The sequence below is a fragment of the Plasmodium malariae genome (assembly GCF_900090045.1).
Source record: "Plasmodium malariae genome assembly, chromosome: 1".
Lineage (NCBI taxonomy): Eukaryota > Apicomplexa > Aconoidasida > Haemosporida > Plasmodiidae > Plasmodium > Plasmodium malariae.
This window is the reverse complement of record NC_041775.1, coordinates 610,264-627,538: the sequence shown is the minus strand read 5'-3', so window position 1 is coordinate 627,538 and position 17,275 is coordinate 610,264. Positions and strand designations below refer to the sequence as shown.

General features: G+C 27.8%; 2 protein-coding genes across 2 annotated transcripts; one reads left to right on the top strand and one right to left on the bottom strand.

The window, feature by feature from the left end:
- Window positions 1-1,982: 1,982 nt before the first annotated feature.
- Window positions 1,983-3,455, bottom strand: PmUG01_01021900 (conserved Plasmodium protein, unknown function; the record flags this gene model as incomplete). The annotated part of the gene is made up of 1 exon (XM_029008321.1): window positions 1,983-3,455. One exon carries the CDS (start codon window positions 3,453-3,455, stop codon window positions 1,983-1,985), a length of 1,473 nt encoding a protein of 490 aa, XP_028860008.1.
- A 1,821-nt stretch (window positions 3,456-5,276) lies between these two features.
- PmUG01_01021800 (conserved Plasmodium protein, unknown function) lies at window positions 5,277-16,924 on the top strand (the record flags this gene model as incomplete). Its single annotated transcript, XM_029008310.1, has 7 exons — window positions 5,277-7,787; window positions 7,945-8,673; window positions 9,139-9,266; window positions 9,886-10,030; window positions 10,293-11,020; window positions 11,431-11,662; window positions 11,831-16,924. The coding sequence occupies 7 exons, from the start codon at window positions 5,277-5,279 to the stop codon at window positions 16,922-16,924; spliced, it is 9,567 nt and encodes a 3,188-aa protein (XP_028860007.1).
- Between the last annotated feature and the right edge of the window lie 351 nt (window positions 16,925-17,275).

Sequence of the window (17,275 nt, the reverse complement as noted above, 5' to 3'; positions counted from 1 at the left end):
TGAAAACATGTAGCATTGTTTTGTTATTCTTTATTTTGTTGTATGTATGCATAATACATGGATATATAAACACACATATGAACATGTAAACGCATATACACACATGTAAACAAATATAAATACGTATTTACCCATATAAATACATATTTATACATATAAATACATATTTACACATATATATACATATTTATATACATACATATAGATACATACTTTACAGACAAATTTAAAAAAACAGTGAAACAAGAAATATGCACAATAAAGGATAAAAATAGCATTAATCTTACATTATTAAAAAAAAAAAAAAAAAGATAATTGTCAAAAAATAATAAATAATAAATAAAAACATGTTCATACATGTAATGCGAAAAATGTTAACATGTCTGCGTTTTATCGAAATTTTTTGATTTTTTTACATTAACTGTTAATAATATTCTGAATACATAATATTAATCTGCATTTTAACGAACATTTTTTTGCTGCGTGCAAATTATATGTTTTGTGAATTTAAAAAAAAAAAAAAAAAAAAATATTATATTCGAAAGTCTTTCAAGAGTGTTTTTCATTTCATTGTATGTCATTTAACAATTTTTTTCTTTATTTCTTTTTTTTTTACTTTTGTTCCCACTTTTTCTCCCTTTTTTATTTTCTTAATATGCACTTATATTACATGTAAGTTTGCATGCATTAATCTATGAACAATTTTCACACAAATTTGCGCATTTTCCCATTCACCTGAACAGGCAAGGTTAAACATTGCATTAATTTAAGCGGCCAAACAGATATACATGTATATATATATATATATATATAAATATACGTATATTTTTATATTTGTATATATTTACATGTATTTATATATGCATACATTTTTGCGTATTTAGCGCCAGAACAAATTGAAATTCCCAACTTTTAGCAGTTTTCCCCATTATCATTTTCATATAAATTTCATAAATATATCATAATATGAACTAAAACAAATTTGAGCGTTTTATTTTTCGTAAGACATATTTTTTGGTGAGTTTTTTTTGTTTTACGTTTCATTGTTGTTGAAAGTTATAAGAAAGATTACAAAGGATGATCGAGCTATTCACGTTTTTTCATAAAAATTATATATTTTCCCAAATGGCAAAAGAGCATTATGCACGTGTTAATACCTAGTGGCAGAATAATAAGATCTCGTGCACTAATTTACTCTTTCTTAAAATTTTTCTTTTTTTTGTTTTATGACACATGATTAATTTTATACATGCTTTTTATTCATTTGTTCATATGCATGCTCCCTTATCTACAATGAGAATACGTTTTTACTTCATAAATTGTGTCGCATTTTAAGCACATATATAATATATATATATGTATCGATGATAAACTTTTTTATAAATTTATCACATCCGTACGTAGATTGCAAAGCCCTTTATGTTTTGTACTTGTTTGTTCATGTAGCATGGAAATTACAAATGTTTATTCACATAACATTTCCTTTTTTTTTAATAAAAAACGCTGATAATTGTTCTGTACACATATGCATATATACATGCACATAAAAATGCATACATATATACATAGTCGTATACATATTCATTATATATACACGTTTTCGTTCAAAAAAGGTATGTGAAACACGTAAAAGGAAAGATATAAAGAAAATGGGGAACAAGAAAGAATAAAAATAAAGTGAAAAATTGATAAGCGCATTGAGCATACAAAAACATTTTATATTAACTAAAATACTATAAGATCGTTAAAAAGAAAAGTCTAATTAAATAGACACTTCAAATGTATCATTATCATATATGAACAGATAAATACACATGTATGTATATAAATATATATATATATATATATATATATATATATATATATATATATATTTAACGATGTTTACATTTATGTGTATATACCCAATGAGACCGCCTCAACTAAGGTATTAACACATAAAACAGTATCCATAATTTAGAAAGAACCGAAATTCGTTCTTATCAGCAAAAATACCTCTTCAGTTCCTCCTTCTTTATAGTGTATTTAATATTTCGTAACTTGGTCTTCAAATCATGTAACCTTTTAATTTCCGTTTCTGTTAGATTTTTTTTTAACTGTACGTGAAGAAGTAGCTGTATTTTTTCTTCAAGTTTTTTTTTTTCAATTAATAATAATTCTTTTTCTTCATCTTTTCTTTTTGATATATTATTTTTTCTAAGATTATTCAGCTCCTCTTTACTTAATAAATAATCTAGAGATAAATTTTTTTTGTCCACATATTTTTCATTATATTTGACTAGTTTGTCCAATATTTGAATTTCCAAATTATCTAACTTTTCTTCATTATGTGAAGAATTATTTTTTTTCATTTGAAAAAACAAATATAAATTTGTTGTTCTATAAAAATTAACAAATATATTTAAATATTGTTGTAAAATGTTAATGTAAAAACTTCCGTTCTTTTGCAGAGTATATGATTTATCGTTCCCCTGGTCATTTTCATTTTTTGTTTTATTTACTAATATTAAATTTTCTATTAATTCTGCAAATTGTTGTAATGAACATCCTGATAGTTTTTTTAATTCCGTTGTTTTGCCATTTCCATTTTTAATAAAATTTTTTACAATTGTATTGTCCTCCCTTATATTTAACTCTGACAAAAAATTAACAGCATCATTAATAAGAAAACCCGAATTCTTATCTGCATCTAACTGAAGGAAATACATGGCAATTTGCTTGTTTAAATTTTCACTCAAACAAGTAACAAATTTAGAATTCTGAATACTCATTTTTTCTTCATATGTATAGATCAAATTAACCAAATCTTTTATTATACTCTCTTCTGCTTTGGATAAATTCATATCGTTTTTGTACACTTTATAAATTATATATGAACAGGCAAGAGTGGTGAGGACATATCCTATTATTTTCATTTTAGAACGCTTCTTTTTTCCCTCCTCAAAGATAAAATTATTTTCCCCCTTAGCCTCTTTATTTGAGTAAGCAGTGTTAGCCTCTGTATTTGCATTTATATTACTGCTGTTACTATTATTTGGTTCCCTTTTTTCACTGACGTTAATAATAGCGCTCAAGTTATTAGAGCTTCCTTCTTTATCTTCGACGCTTTGGTCGGGGGCCCTCTTTTTCTCAACACTTCTACTGCTACTACTACCGTTGTTATTACTAGTCGTGGAAATGGGTACGTACCTTACGAGTGAGACCCCCACAATTGAGTACTTGCCACTGCAGCAGGTGTTACTAACATAGTTGCACTTCTTACAAATTGGAGCACTGGTATTCTTAGTTAACCTTGTTATGGATGTAACGTAACCATATTTGCTTATATTTCTAACGTCTCTAATGTTATGGATGCTTTCGATTGAGCTAATGTTCAACATCCTTTTGTAGGATTTCTTGCCATTTCCATTTCTATAACAATGTAAATTTATATTTCTAAAAGGTGCATAATTCATTTTGCTTCATATATAACGTTACTGTAAATTATCGCTATTACATGAATTTTGTTACAAATACTTTTTTTTTTTTTTTTTTCCTAAAACATTATGCAGTTCAAGTGTTTACTATATTTATTATATGAACTGGAATTCAAAAAAGGAAGCTAACCCATAGGTAAAAAAATCAGGGTTTCCCTTCATAGCCTTATTCTACACGTATACACATGTACTTATCGTGAGTACATGAAATACGTATATATGTACAAGTCACACGTAAAACATGTACTTAACAAACGCGCATAGTACACGAACTTCTAACAAACGAACACAAAATTAATATTATTCTCGTTTATAATGTATCCTTTTCTATCCCCTTTCTTATTTTCATTTTGTAGGACCAAAAAAACAAGTTAATGTACTACTTACACTTTTAAACGATATATTTTTCTCACCTTGTCGTGATATACATCTCCCTCGAGCTAAATGTTTATTTATTTTGTTATTACAGCTTTTATATGTGTTTTTTTTTTTTTTTTTTTTTTTTTTTTTTAAAAAAAAGGAGAAAATATATAAACAATAGTAAACGTTTTACTTTTACAATTATAAAGAAAATCTTTTTTTTTTTTTTTTCTGTTTTATGCACAAAATACTAGTGTTGTTAATTATTCCCATAATAGTCAAGCAGAAAAAAATTGGTAAAAAAGTAAGAAAAAAAAATATGCGAAAAGCAGTAAAGGGTCGAAAAATAATAATTTGAAAAGGTGGAAAATAAAATAGGAGAAGGAGGACTACAAAAGGTACAGTAAATAAAGTGAATAATAAAAAATATTAAAGCGAGAAGAAAAAAAAAAAAAAAAGAATACTCAAGCATATGAGATGGGAATTGTGTTTAAAATAGATATTATATAAATATACATATGTACTATGTGTAAGTCACGTTTACAATTTATGGAAAAGAATTCAGTGGCTAAATTTCATGTATTTCAAAAATGTAAAATATAATTTGAGGCATGTTTATGATTTTTTCCATATTTCCTTTCCTCGCCTTTTTTTTTTTGCCAATTTTTTTGTTCATTTTTTTATTCTTTTTTTTTTGTTAATGTTTTGCTTATTTTTTGCCCATTTTTATTGCCTAATATTTTCCCATTTTATTTGTTTCTTATTTCCCAAATTGATATAAATAATCAGAGTTATTTTTATGCATATATATTTATATATATATATATATATATACTAATACATATACATACGTACGTTTTTTTTTTTTTTTTTGTACTTTGATTTTTCTATTTTTTTGTGCTCTCTATAACTGGGATTATTTTACATTAATATTGATTTATTTTATTTATTTTTTTTTTTGTTTGTATGGAGAGGGAATATATAAGTGCCATGGGCTGCAGTAGTTTTTTCCTACATTAGTCATATATGCGGAATATACGCATAAACACACCATCAAATGTGCTTGTTTTCGTATATGTACACGCGTACGTACATACTTACACGAATATATACATATGCACATCTATATACATCCATACATACACGCATACGTACATACATGCGCGAATGTGTATGGGCTTTTTTCCGCCACATCATGCCATAATTTCAGTGTCTTTTTGCCGAATAGCGAAATAACAGCTTACGAAATTATGCCCCAAAATGAAAGAACTGGAAAAGTATATCTAACGGAATAACTAAATAAGCACATAAAAAATAAATGTGTAATTAGTGTAAAGGAGTGGATGTAATTTATAAATTCATGCGGAATGTAAAACGTTGGTAGGTTTACACAGATTTAGAATCTCGTAAAATGAGAAAGAAACCACAATACATTACAACATGGCAGATGCGAATGATATAATAAAAGAAATAATATATAGATCAGCCGATGAATGCAATTTTAACAATGAAGAATTAAATTTCCCTAGTATACTGAAATATTACTATGATGTGACTAATAAATACAATATAAAGAAGCAGCTGTCAGACGAAATTTTTAATAAACTGTTGACTATATGTAAGAATATAATTGAAGATCAAGGGACGTATGAGCATCCTAAAAGAATGTTGGATGCAGCTGTATGTGAAAATATGAGCAATTCAGGTAGTAATACTATCGATTACTCTATGAACGAAGACAAGCTATGTTATTATAGGAATTATGACTGTGTAGCAACATTAAACAAGGAAAATAATGGAAGAAGGGATGTTCCTCTAGAGAAGCAGAAATACGAACCGTATGGGGGATTAGGAATGCGTGAGAAGTATGATCCTTGTCGGGGATTAGAAGCGTGTGGAAAGTATGAAACCTGTGGGTTGTACGCACCGCATGATAAAAGAAGCAGTAACCGAAGCAGCATTGTGAAAATTGCTACCCTACGAAAAAAAGAAAACATAGAGGACGCAGATCTTATATACAACTTGTGTAAAAACGACAAATTGGGCGTTTTTTCAATTATTAAAAAAAAAAAAAAAAAAGACGATGCAGGTGATGGTTATGGTAGTGATAATGATAGTGATGATGGCTATGGTAATGCCGCTGATGTTGACAGTGGTGGGAAGAGGTTTTATAAAAGCATATGTGATATCAATGAAGAGAGATCTAGTAACAAGGAGCTAGTTATTGACGAAAAATCATTCCTTCATAAGAATAGCAGAAATTTACTAAAATTGTTTTTAAATGGAAATATTATTTGTAATGTATATAAGAAAATAGTAAAACATAATATTAACAAAGACGATAGAAATGTGTTAAGGGTTAGAAAGAACAAAGTCAAGTTATACAATGAAAGCAACATCCTGTACACCTTTTATACATTGAGGAGATACTACAACGCATTGTTAAATTATTTGAATAAAAAAAAATTAATAAGAAATAATTTTGAAAAATACACAAAAATGCAAAATAAAAAATTGCTACTGAAATATTACGACTTATGGAATTATAAAAATGAAAAGAAGATATATGTGAGGAGTGTGTATGAAAATATATTTTTCAAAAGACAGAAGAAGAATATGTGCTTATATATGAATGTATGGATAAATAAATATAAGAAAAGGAAAAAAAAGCATTTTATTTATCTTCTTCATATATTTAATGAATGGAAGAATTATGCGCAAAGAAGGAGAATATTACGAGAAGGGAAAAACAAAATAGAAAGGAAAAAAAAAAAGAAATTTTTTTTGGTTTGGAAAAGTAAATATCATAAAAAAATTATAAAAAAGGGAAAAAATAAACAAATTGAAAATGTATATAATAAGAATTTATTAATAAAATGTTATATTCATTTAAATTTGTATTGTAAACACAGAAAAAAAGAGCAAGGTTGTTATTATGTTATTCATAATTATTGGAAAAGCAAAATGTGGGAAAAATATTTTTATTTATTTTTAGAAATATACCAAGAGGAAGTATTTTTTAAAAAATATTATAATGATTACATAAAAAGAGTTAAGATTATTTTTTTGAGAAAATTTTTTTCCATTTTAACAAAGCATATTGAAAAGCGTAAAAAATTGTACTCCTGTTTGAACGAGTTGAAAGAGAAAACAAAGAGAAATATTTTGAAAAATTATTTTAAAAAATTTTTTTATCTATATAAGGAAGAGCAAAAATTTAAGGGTATCATATATATATATGATGAAAAAAAAATAGGTTTTATATTAAAAAAATTTTTCTCAATTTTGAAAAGGCACAAAGACAGAACAATCAACTTGAAGAAAAAATTTTTATTCCTTTATGATAAAAAGAACAAGGATGCAATACAAATTATTTTCAATAAATGGAAGAGTTACTATTTTGCCAACTCAACCAAATACATATTTTTATATAGCAAATACAAGTATAAGCTCATGATACAGTCCTTTGACCTTTTACATAAATATAAAAATTATAAGAAGAAACGAAAGTCTCAGGTCCTACAAGTAAATGACTACTTCCTAACCAAGGTGAAGAAAAAGGTCATTGTTAATTGGCTTAACTATGTACATAGATACCGAAAAAATATTCTGAACTATTATAATTTCAATAGTGAGGGTAATTTGTTCGTGCTCTTTTTATTAAAACTATTGCTGAAATATCAGTCCATATCTAAAATGATCAGTTGTAAATCCTTTTTTGATCTCGTTAATTTTCAAAATATTAACATAAATGTGAATAGCTTAATTTATATGCATAAAAAATATTTCGCTAGTAAAAAGATTATACAGAGTGCAAATATTTTTTACGATAATGTAATGTTTGTTTATAAATCTTTAAACATCATCTTTTCGTTCATCCCCGTTGTATTTGTCGTTAACCTGCGCAAGTTGAGGTACAACTTGCCCTGCCTTTCGGTTTCCATCAAGCTGGTTAGTTCGCGCTTATGTGATGTGCTTCATGTATGGTTTGCTTCATACGCGGCGTGCTTCATGTATGGTTTGCTTCATACGCAATGTGCTTCATGTATGGTTTGCTTCATACGAGGCATGTACCACATGACAACGCTTAAAATTCTTTTCCTCTTAGGGTCTGTACAAGCGCATATTCGACACGTGGCTTTCAGAGTGCAGAAGCATAAAAGTGTTTAAGAAAAAATTAGAAAAAAATATTTTAAAAAAATTTTTTCTACAATATTTTTATCTAATTCAAAAGAAGAAGACACTGGTAAACTTGAAAAGTAATTACCATTTAATAAAAAAATTGAAGTTAAAAAGATATATCTTTGGCAGATGGTTTTCACTACGTATGAAGTATGTAACATTTAGAAAAAATTTTAAAATGTATGACTATAAGAACAAGGAAAAGAGAATGAGAAGAATTTTGTTGACTTGGTTAAATATGATTAAAGTAAAAAATTTAAAAAAAAAAAAAATTATTGACCATTTTAAACATTTATTAATGAAAAAAAAGAAATTGTATTTTAATCTTTTTATTGAATATGTTAAGAAAAAGAAAGAAAAGAAAATAAAAAAAAAAATTTCTATTCTCTATTGTATGAAGAAATATAAAAAGAAAGCATTCAAAGCTTTGTACATATATACAAAAAATCTAATCTACTTTAAATCGTTAAGGAGAATGGCAGAGTCATATTTAAAAGGTACCTGTATAACTAAGTGGAAGAATTTGACAAAGCACTTTTTAAACAAAAGGGAGCAACTCCAAAATAGACTCTCCTATTTTTATTTAAAAATACAGGGGAAATTTTTCAACATACTCTTTATCTACGTTCGCCTTATCAAAATTAAAAAGAAAAAGGTAGGCTTCCATTCTCCTTTTATTACTAATTCGGATTCTGCGTTAGTGTCAGTGTCAACCTCTGCGTCTGTTTATGTTTATGCTTCTTCTTCTTTTTTTTTTTTTTTTTTTTAATGCACTTGCCATACGAGACAGCGCTGGAATCCGATATTTTCTGCATTTCCATAGCGCTTATAAAGAAGTACATTTTAAGTTTTTATTTGAACGTTAAAGGTGTTAATTGGGGTTTACTTCAGCATGTTTAATGTCGTGTGGCGTGTTGTATAGTTGTATTTTTATTTGTGCATGTGGATATACTTTATTTAATTTATTTGTTATATTCGATTCGATTTTAGTTCACGTATTTGATGATTAGTATATTTGTTAACTCGTTCACTTGTTTACTGACGGAGCCACTGATCGATTCATTGACTTTTTTTTTTTTTTTTTTTTTTTTTTTTTTTTCCATTTGCTCACCCCTCGTAGCTGTCCCATTTTAAGGAAATTCATGAGAAATTTTTGTCGTACAACTACCTCAACAAATGGAAGAATTATGTAAAAATGAAGAAAAACAAAAAGGAGTTTCTGAGCAATATGAGGAGCCTTTTTAGTAGGTACAAGGCGGCTCAACAAGCAAACGCGCAAACACACACACACGCATACACACATAGTTAGATATATATATATGTATATACACTTGTTCACACGTGATGATATGTATGTGATGATATATATGTGATGATATGTATGTGATGATATGTATGTGATGATATGTATGTGATGATATGTATGTGATGATATGTATGTGATGATATATATGTGATGATATGTATGTGATGATATATATGTGATGATAAAATGGTGATTATATGTATGTGATGATAAAATGGTGATGATATGTATGTGATGATAAAATGGTGATTATATGTATGTGATGATAAAATGGTGATTATATGTATGTGATGATAAAATGGTGATTATATGTATGTGATGATAAAATGGTGATTATATGTGTGTGATGATAAAATGGTGATGATATGTATGTGATGATAAAATGGTGATTATATATATGTGATGATTTTTTTTTATTTTTATTTCCCACTTCTTTTCCACTTCACCATTTCAAAGGCGACTTGTGAAATTGCCAACTGGAATGTAATTATATACGTTCGTATGTGTATGTATGAAGGTGCCGATTATATTTTTCACCTGTTTATTTTACTTATTTATTAGGAAAAAAAAGCTAGCCATTTTGAGTAAGTGGTACACACTCTTCGTAACAAATGTCAAGTTTAAGAACTCAGAGAAGATCGTGTCTAGTAAATTTAGTGCTCTTTATTTTTCTCGTCTATGTCAATACAATCAAAAGATGAAAAGGGTAATACTTTAGAGAGGGGATAGTGTTATAAACTATGGCATATTTTATCCTTCGTTATTTTAATATTTGTACAAATACGTATGTGTGTTCATATAGGGGTAGTATAAGTATTCATACATGTACATTCATATATTTGTATACATGTGTATATGCATGGTTATATGTAATATCATTTGTCCAACTGTCCATTTATCCATGTTTCTACTACTCTTTTACTCATATGAAACTAACCCGCGCGTTATCTATACCCGTCCCTTCGCAGGTAGAATTGTTCTTAAGAAACAGATGCAACGTTTTGATGTGCCAGAGGGCACTAAAGCAGTGGAAAAAAAATAGTAGACTTAAGAAAAATCAAAGGGAGATGGTAAAAAATAAATATTTGTTAAGGAAATGTAAATATTTTGAATTATGGAAAAAGAGATTACAAAAAGTAAGCAAGCGAAATGTTCAAGCATGTACATTATATAAATATAGGCAATTGAAAAATTTGAATAGCTTAAGAATTATTTACAATGAATGGAAGACTATATATGCAGAAAGGAAAAATGTAAAAAAATTTGTTTATGTAATAAATAGTTATGTATCTAAGAAATTAAAATATATTTCTTTTTTTATTATTTACAAAAACAATGAGTATTACTTGAAAATGCAACATGCACTTACCCATTTTTTATTAGAACAAAGAAATAAATTAAAAAGAAAAGTATTACTAATATTAAAATATAATAAAAGAAATAGAATTAAAAATAAGACGGCCGTTCTTTTTTATTTTAACAATATCAAGATGAAAATATTTGATGCTCTAAGGGCTTATGTTGATAAAAGAGTAACCTACAGGAGAAATGAATATATATTAATACTAATCAGGAAAAAAAAATTCTTTTACGCTATTCTGAATATGTATAATTTTATTAACAAAGTTAAGATGAGTTTTTACGAAATTAGAGAAAATTTGCACCGGAAGGTGAAGCGGTGCTTCCTCACTAGTTGGTAGGCCAAGAAGGGGAAAAAAAAAAGGAAAAATGAATGCATACATACGTGCTTATATACGTACACACACACATACAAATACGCATGTTTTCCCCTCTATCCTGTTTAAATTGCGCATTAGGGCAATCCCAACGTTGCATTAATTTTGTTTGCTTTGTTTTGTTTTATTTTGTTTTGTCTTATTTTGTTTTGTCTTATTTTGTTTTGTCTTGTTTTGTTTTGTCTTATTTTGTTTTGTCTTATTTTGTTTTGTCTTGTTTTGTTTTGTCTTATTTTGTTTTGTCTTATTTTGTTTTGTCTTATTTTTATGTTATTTATTATTATTTTTTTTTTATTTTGCCCACACACATATTACTTCCCTCCTGTCTGATACAACACAATGGCACTTTGCTAACTTCCATTTCCTTTAGGCTCTCCCTTACATTAATGAGAAAAAGGGCTAGGGAAACGTCTCGCATGATATTAAGAAAAAGAGAAAATAAAATGAAAGCTCAATTGTTCTATAATATTAAACGAAAAGTAAACAGAAGGAATTACACTGTTCTTTTATTAGGACGAATCAATCAGTTAATAAAAATAAAAATGTATAATCGTGCTATATCTATTTTGAGGGAAAACAGGGTATACGTGAAAATACAGGAGGTTAGAAAAATGAAAAACCGCAGCGTCGTAAGGGAGACGTGTATGATACAAATATAAATATATATATATATATATATATATATATATACTCATATATATACTCATATATATGTGAATGTACATACATACGTGAACATCGCTTTCCTTACCCCCCCTTTCCCAACGCAGAAACTTCTTGCAAAGCTAAAAAAGAAGCTACAGATTAAAATTATGAGAAAATGTTTTAAGGCTATCCAGAATAAAATACCCAAAAGGAAGAGGAACGAAGTAGAAAAGGAAATGATAAAATGTTTTTATGAAAGCACATTAAAGAAAAAGTTTTTTAAAATCGTTAGAGAATTATCGAAAAACTCAATGATGACAATGAATAGCACAGTTGAAAAAGTGAGTAGCAATCGTTCAGGAAAAATCTTAAAAAAAATGTTCATAAAATGGATCCTTTATGTGAGAAAAAGAAAAGAATATAAAATGGTAGATAGATTAATAAAAATAAAAAAAAAAGCACGCATATTTTTTTCCCTTCTATATTTAAGAGTTCAAGAAGGGTATCATAAAATTTTGGTTATATATAAGATTTACAGACTTTTTCACTCTGATTGTTTTAAAATGCACCTATTTGATCAATTAGTTCAGTGTGGTAAAAATGTTCATTCTGTTCTTAGTTTAAGAGGAGAAAACATTAATAGGTTTTCTTTCCATGATGCCAATCATAGGAATAGCAGTCGCATTAGTCAAGGGATCGAGAATCGCAAGCGCAGGAGCGCTCCTAACGTTATTAACGTTACAAGTTTCTTCGATCACAGCAACAGCAGCGGTATTAGCGGTATTAGCGGTATTAGTGGTATTAGCGGTGTTAGCGGTATTAGTGGTGTAAGCAGTATTAGCGGTGTTAGCGGTATTATCAGTGACGCAAGGGGGGTAATGAGTCTGAAACTCCTTTTGGCATTAAACCGAATTCTACTACAGATGAGAGGGGATGAAAAGAGCGTCTTCAAGGAGAAAGAGGTAAAGAGTAGAAGGAGCCGCCAATTGAATGATTTTTTAAATATTTGCTATATTTTGAAAAATTGTAACATAAACAGACTGATATTAAATTATTTGTTGATGTATGACATTTATGATATGTATGAGTTTTTTCCTCATTTTAAAAAGAATTTTAAAGTTTTATATTACTTTTTTTTTAATTTGTTATCTGTCAAAACGAAAAAGGTGTTACTAAAAGTTTTTAAGAAAAATCAAACTCATTACTTTGTTAGAGTGGTTAGTATAAAGGATAAAGACATTGTACAGAATTTTAAGTTTCTGATTTTCATTTATTATATATTTAGTAATTTGTTCTTGTTTTATTCAACAAGAAACGGCTTAAATAATGATTACAACAAAGGTCTAAGTAACCGGGCAAACTATGCATACATCATTTGCTCAACGCTGAATTCCATGTTTTCGACTTCGTCTGTAGGCATTAGAAACGATCTGAATAAGTCAGGAGAAAGCACAAGGAAACAACAAAATTGTGATAATCATGAGTGGTTTTACCATTCTAAGAAGCAAAATAGTAAGAGGTTTATTAAACATAGTAGAGATGAACAGAATGGCTTCTACCAAAGGAGCAGCGGAAGTAGTTATAGTGAATTAGACATGCAATCCGCTTTATCCGAAAAATCTTTTATGTCCTCCTTTTCTCCTCGTTTTCAAATTAATGGTGAAGAGACGAAAAATGGGGATTGCAAAAAAAAGGGATGGAAAATAATACCTGAATATGTTCATGTGAATTGTAGAAGGGGAGGCACCATAACTAATGACGCTTTTGAAAAATGTATGATTGAAATTTTTAGAAAATTAAAAACATGCATATCAAATAAATTTAAGGAAAATAATTGTATCCTTGCACACTTTTCTTTTCTCGTACGGATAAAAAAAAATAAGTTATTTCAAGTTTTTTTTTTTTTTAAAAAATTGAAGAAATGTGTTCTCTTATGGAATAAGTATTGCATAACAAAGAAAGAATTGAAATCAACGGAATTTTCAAAAATTTCCAGTATAAAAAATAGAAGAAAAAAAGAGACGTTAGAGAAATTTTTTGGTACATGGGTACTATCCTTTAACCAAATTGTAAAAGAGATAAAAAGGAAAAGAAAAAAAATATTAAAAAAACATATACACTTACTTTTTTTATATTGGTATAAGCTTATACTAGTATGTAATTATGACAAAACAAAATTTTGTGTAATAAGAGAGAGAAGGGAATGCAGATTAATAAATACCCATTTTGTAAAATTACATACACATTATAAAAAAAAAAAGAAGGAAAAAAATTGTTTTGAATTAATTAAAAAACATAGTAATAATAAAATAAAACAGACTTTTTTTTATATATGGTTGTTGTTATACAAGTATGAAAAAAAGTGTTACGTGGTAACTCAACAAATTAATAAGAAATTGTTGAAGGTTTTCTTGTCTAGGTGGGTACATATATATCAAAAGAAACAGTTGTACAAAATTTTTATCAAGGCAATATCAGACTATTTTTTGAAAAACATATTCACACATGTAGTGGAAAAATTGAAATTTTATAATTTTATAAAAAGAAAGAAGAGTAAATTGCAAAAAAAATATTTTTTAATATACTATAATTTAATTAAAAAGAATAATATTATTAACAAACTGCAAATATATATATACTCTTCCTTGCAGTATAAAAAATTAAGACACTCCTTTTTTTGGTGGAGGAAGAGGTATGACAAGAAAAAAAATTGCATAAAAAGTTATTCTCTATGTTTGCAAAAAAAAATATATAAATTCTTCAACAAATGGATAACTCATTTTATTCAAAACAACAAATTGTATGAGGAGAAAAAAAAGAAATGGAACAAGTTTTGTATGAATATGTACTTTGGCATGTGGTTAACATATTACCGATATAGGAAGTTGAAAAAAAAGACAAAGAAGAATATATTGAGGAAATATTTTATCTCGTTAAGAAAAAAGTATTACACGAGTGTGTTGGTGAAAGCATACGTACATAAGACAACACAGAGGACGCAACAGAGAATCTTTATCCTTTTTAAAGAGTATATAATTTTTAAAAAAACTAACAGAACTGTTAAGGAAAATTGCATAAGATATAGGAACAATTACATTTTGAAAAAGAATTTCGAAATTTGGGTAAACCATTATTTTAAGACAAAAAAAATAAAAAATGCGATAAAGAAGTTACAACAAATCTGCAATAAAGAAACGCAGAAAATTGTTGTTCTTCTGTGGTTAAACTATACAAAAAAGAGAAGAAAATATCGAAGTATTTATAGGACAATTATACTTAAGGAAAACAAATCATTAAAGAGAATTTTTTATATGTGGAAAAAATTATTCTTTTTTATCATTTATCGGAAAAAAAAAATCATATCAACTTTTTTTTATATTTGGCTACAGAATTTTAAATTTGTTTTTTTTATAAATAAAATAAATATTTATTTTTACAATATATATCAAAATAATATATTTTTTTTTTATTATATTTTGAAAAAAAAAAATGAAAATTATAATCAGCTTATGAATGGTTCCTTCACTTTTGTAAAGAAGCAAATCAGAGAATTTTTAAATTATTGGACAAATCTTTTACAATCCTCGTTTCTTTCGTTGAAGATGTACACACATAAATGTAAAAAATTGAAAAGGTATATAGAGATATATAAAAAAGAAATAAAGGAAAGGAAGAAGAAGCAATGCTTTGTTGTTTTATTAGTGCATTCCAAAAAAAAAAAGAAAAAAGTGCACTTGAATAATTTATACTTGAAATATACTATTGAAAGGAAATTTTATTTGTTTAAAAAATATTTCGTAATACTTATCAACATATATTTTTACAATAATCATTTACGTTTATGTGAACAGACAATTCAAAGCAGAAGAGAATCGAGAATACTAAATGGCTGTCTTACCAAATGGATGAGTTACAAAATATATTGTAAGGAAAATTATTTTTTACAAGATCTATGTAATGACTTCTTAAGCTATAGAAGAAAGTCCGAATTTTTAATTTTGTTAAAACAGTTTTATATTGAAAATAAATGGAAAAATTATTGTGAGTATAATTCTCTAATGTTTTATAAGAGCATTCAAGAGAAAACTTTTATTCGTGTGTTAAAACACTGGATTGATAAAACACGCATCTATTTTGAAAAGAAAAAAAAAAAAGATAATTTTAAATATAAGTATCATATGAATCTTGTTAAGAAATATTTTTTCCTTTTCATTTTTGCTGTCAACAAGTTAAAAATTGAAAAAAAAAATTTCGACATTGTTCGTTTTAAAAAAGAAAAGACACTGAAACAAAAGGTATTAACAACCCTCTACAACATTGCTCTAACACGTTTAGGCACTTATGAAACTATCATAAAGTTATCAAATCGAAAGAGTGAAAATAATCTTTTAAAAAAATACTATCATGTGCTGTTTCATTTTGTGAGGAAGAAAAAATTTCTCAAAAATGGCACTCATCAAATTCAAAATATGACAAATAACAGTCTTTTGAAAAAATATTTTTACATCTACATTTTTAAGTATGTATCCAGTATCAGCCATTACAAGTATTACTACTATAACAAGTACTTGTCTATCTGGAAATACTATGTTGTGATGAAGAAAAAGGATGATAGTTTTGCGCACACGGAAGAGGAAGAAGTGGACGAGGAGGAAGTGGACGAGGAGGAAGTGGACGAGGAGGAAGTGGACGAGGAGGAAGTGGACGAGGAGGAAGTGGACGAGGAGGAAGTGGACGAGGAGGAAGTGGACGAGGAGGAAGTGGACGAGGAGGAAGTGGACGAGGAGGAAGTGGACGAGGAGGAAGTGGACGAGGAGGAAGTGGACGAGGAGGAAGTGGACGAGAAAGAAGAGGACGAGAAAGAAGAGGACGAGAAAGAAGAGGAAGATAAAGAAGAGGAAGATAAAGAAGAGGAAGATAAAGAAGAGGAAGAGGAAGAAGTGGATGAGAATGAATTGGACGCAGGAAATGTGTCCAAACGGAGCAAAAGTGGGGTTTGCGCCTTTTTTCGGCAACACAACGATAATATGTCAGACGACAGTTCACGTTATACCTTAAGGTTTAAAGATCATTCCAATAAAAGTGGTGAAGAGAATGTAAAAGACGATGATTACATTGATGAAAACATAGATTCCATTATTAGTTATATTGCTTCATCAGAAACAAAGGATGATAGTGATAGTTCAGATTCTGTTGAATTAAGCAAAATAAAATTATGAGGAATTTCTCGTCATGCCTCTAACGCATACACCATTTGGGCGAAGAGCCTGTGAAATGCCGCACATGAGCTTACACATGTTTACATACACGTAATTATGTGCGTTCGCATAGAGGGGGGGGGAAATAAAAAGGAGTATGCTAGAATAGCAATATTTTTGTGAATAAGCCAACTGGTGAGGGAATGCTTTTCTCTTGGGTATCCTTATCTGATCTATTAGTTTTCAAATTTTTTTTTTTTTTTTTCTTTTTTTTTTGTCACATTATTTTGAATTTTTTTTTTTTATGTAGATAATGATTTAATTCATTTCTGTTATTTGAAAAAATACCCTTGTGTCGTTTCATTTTTATTT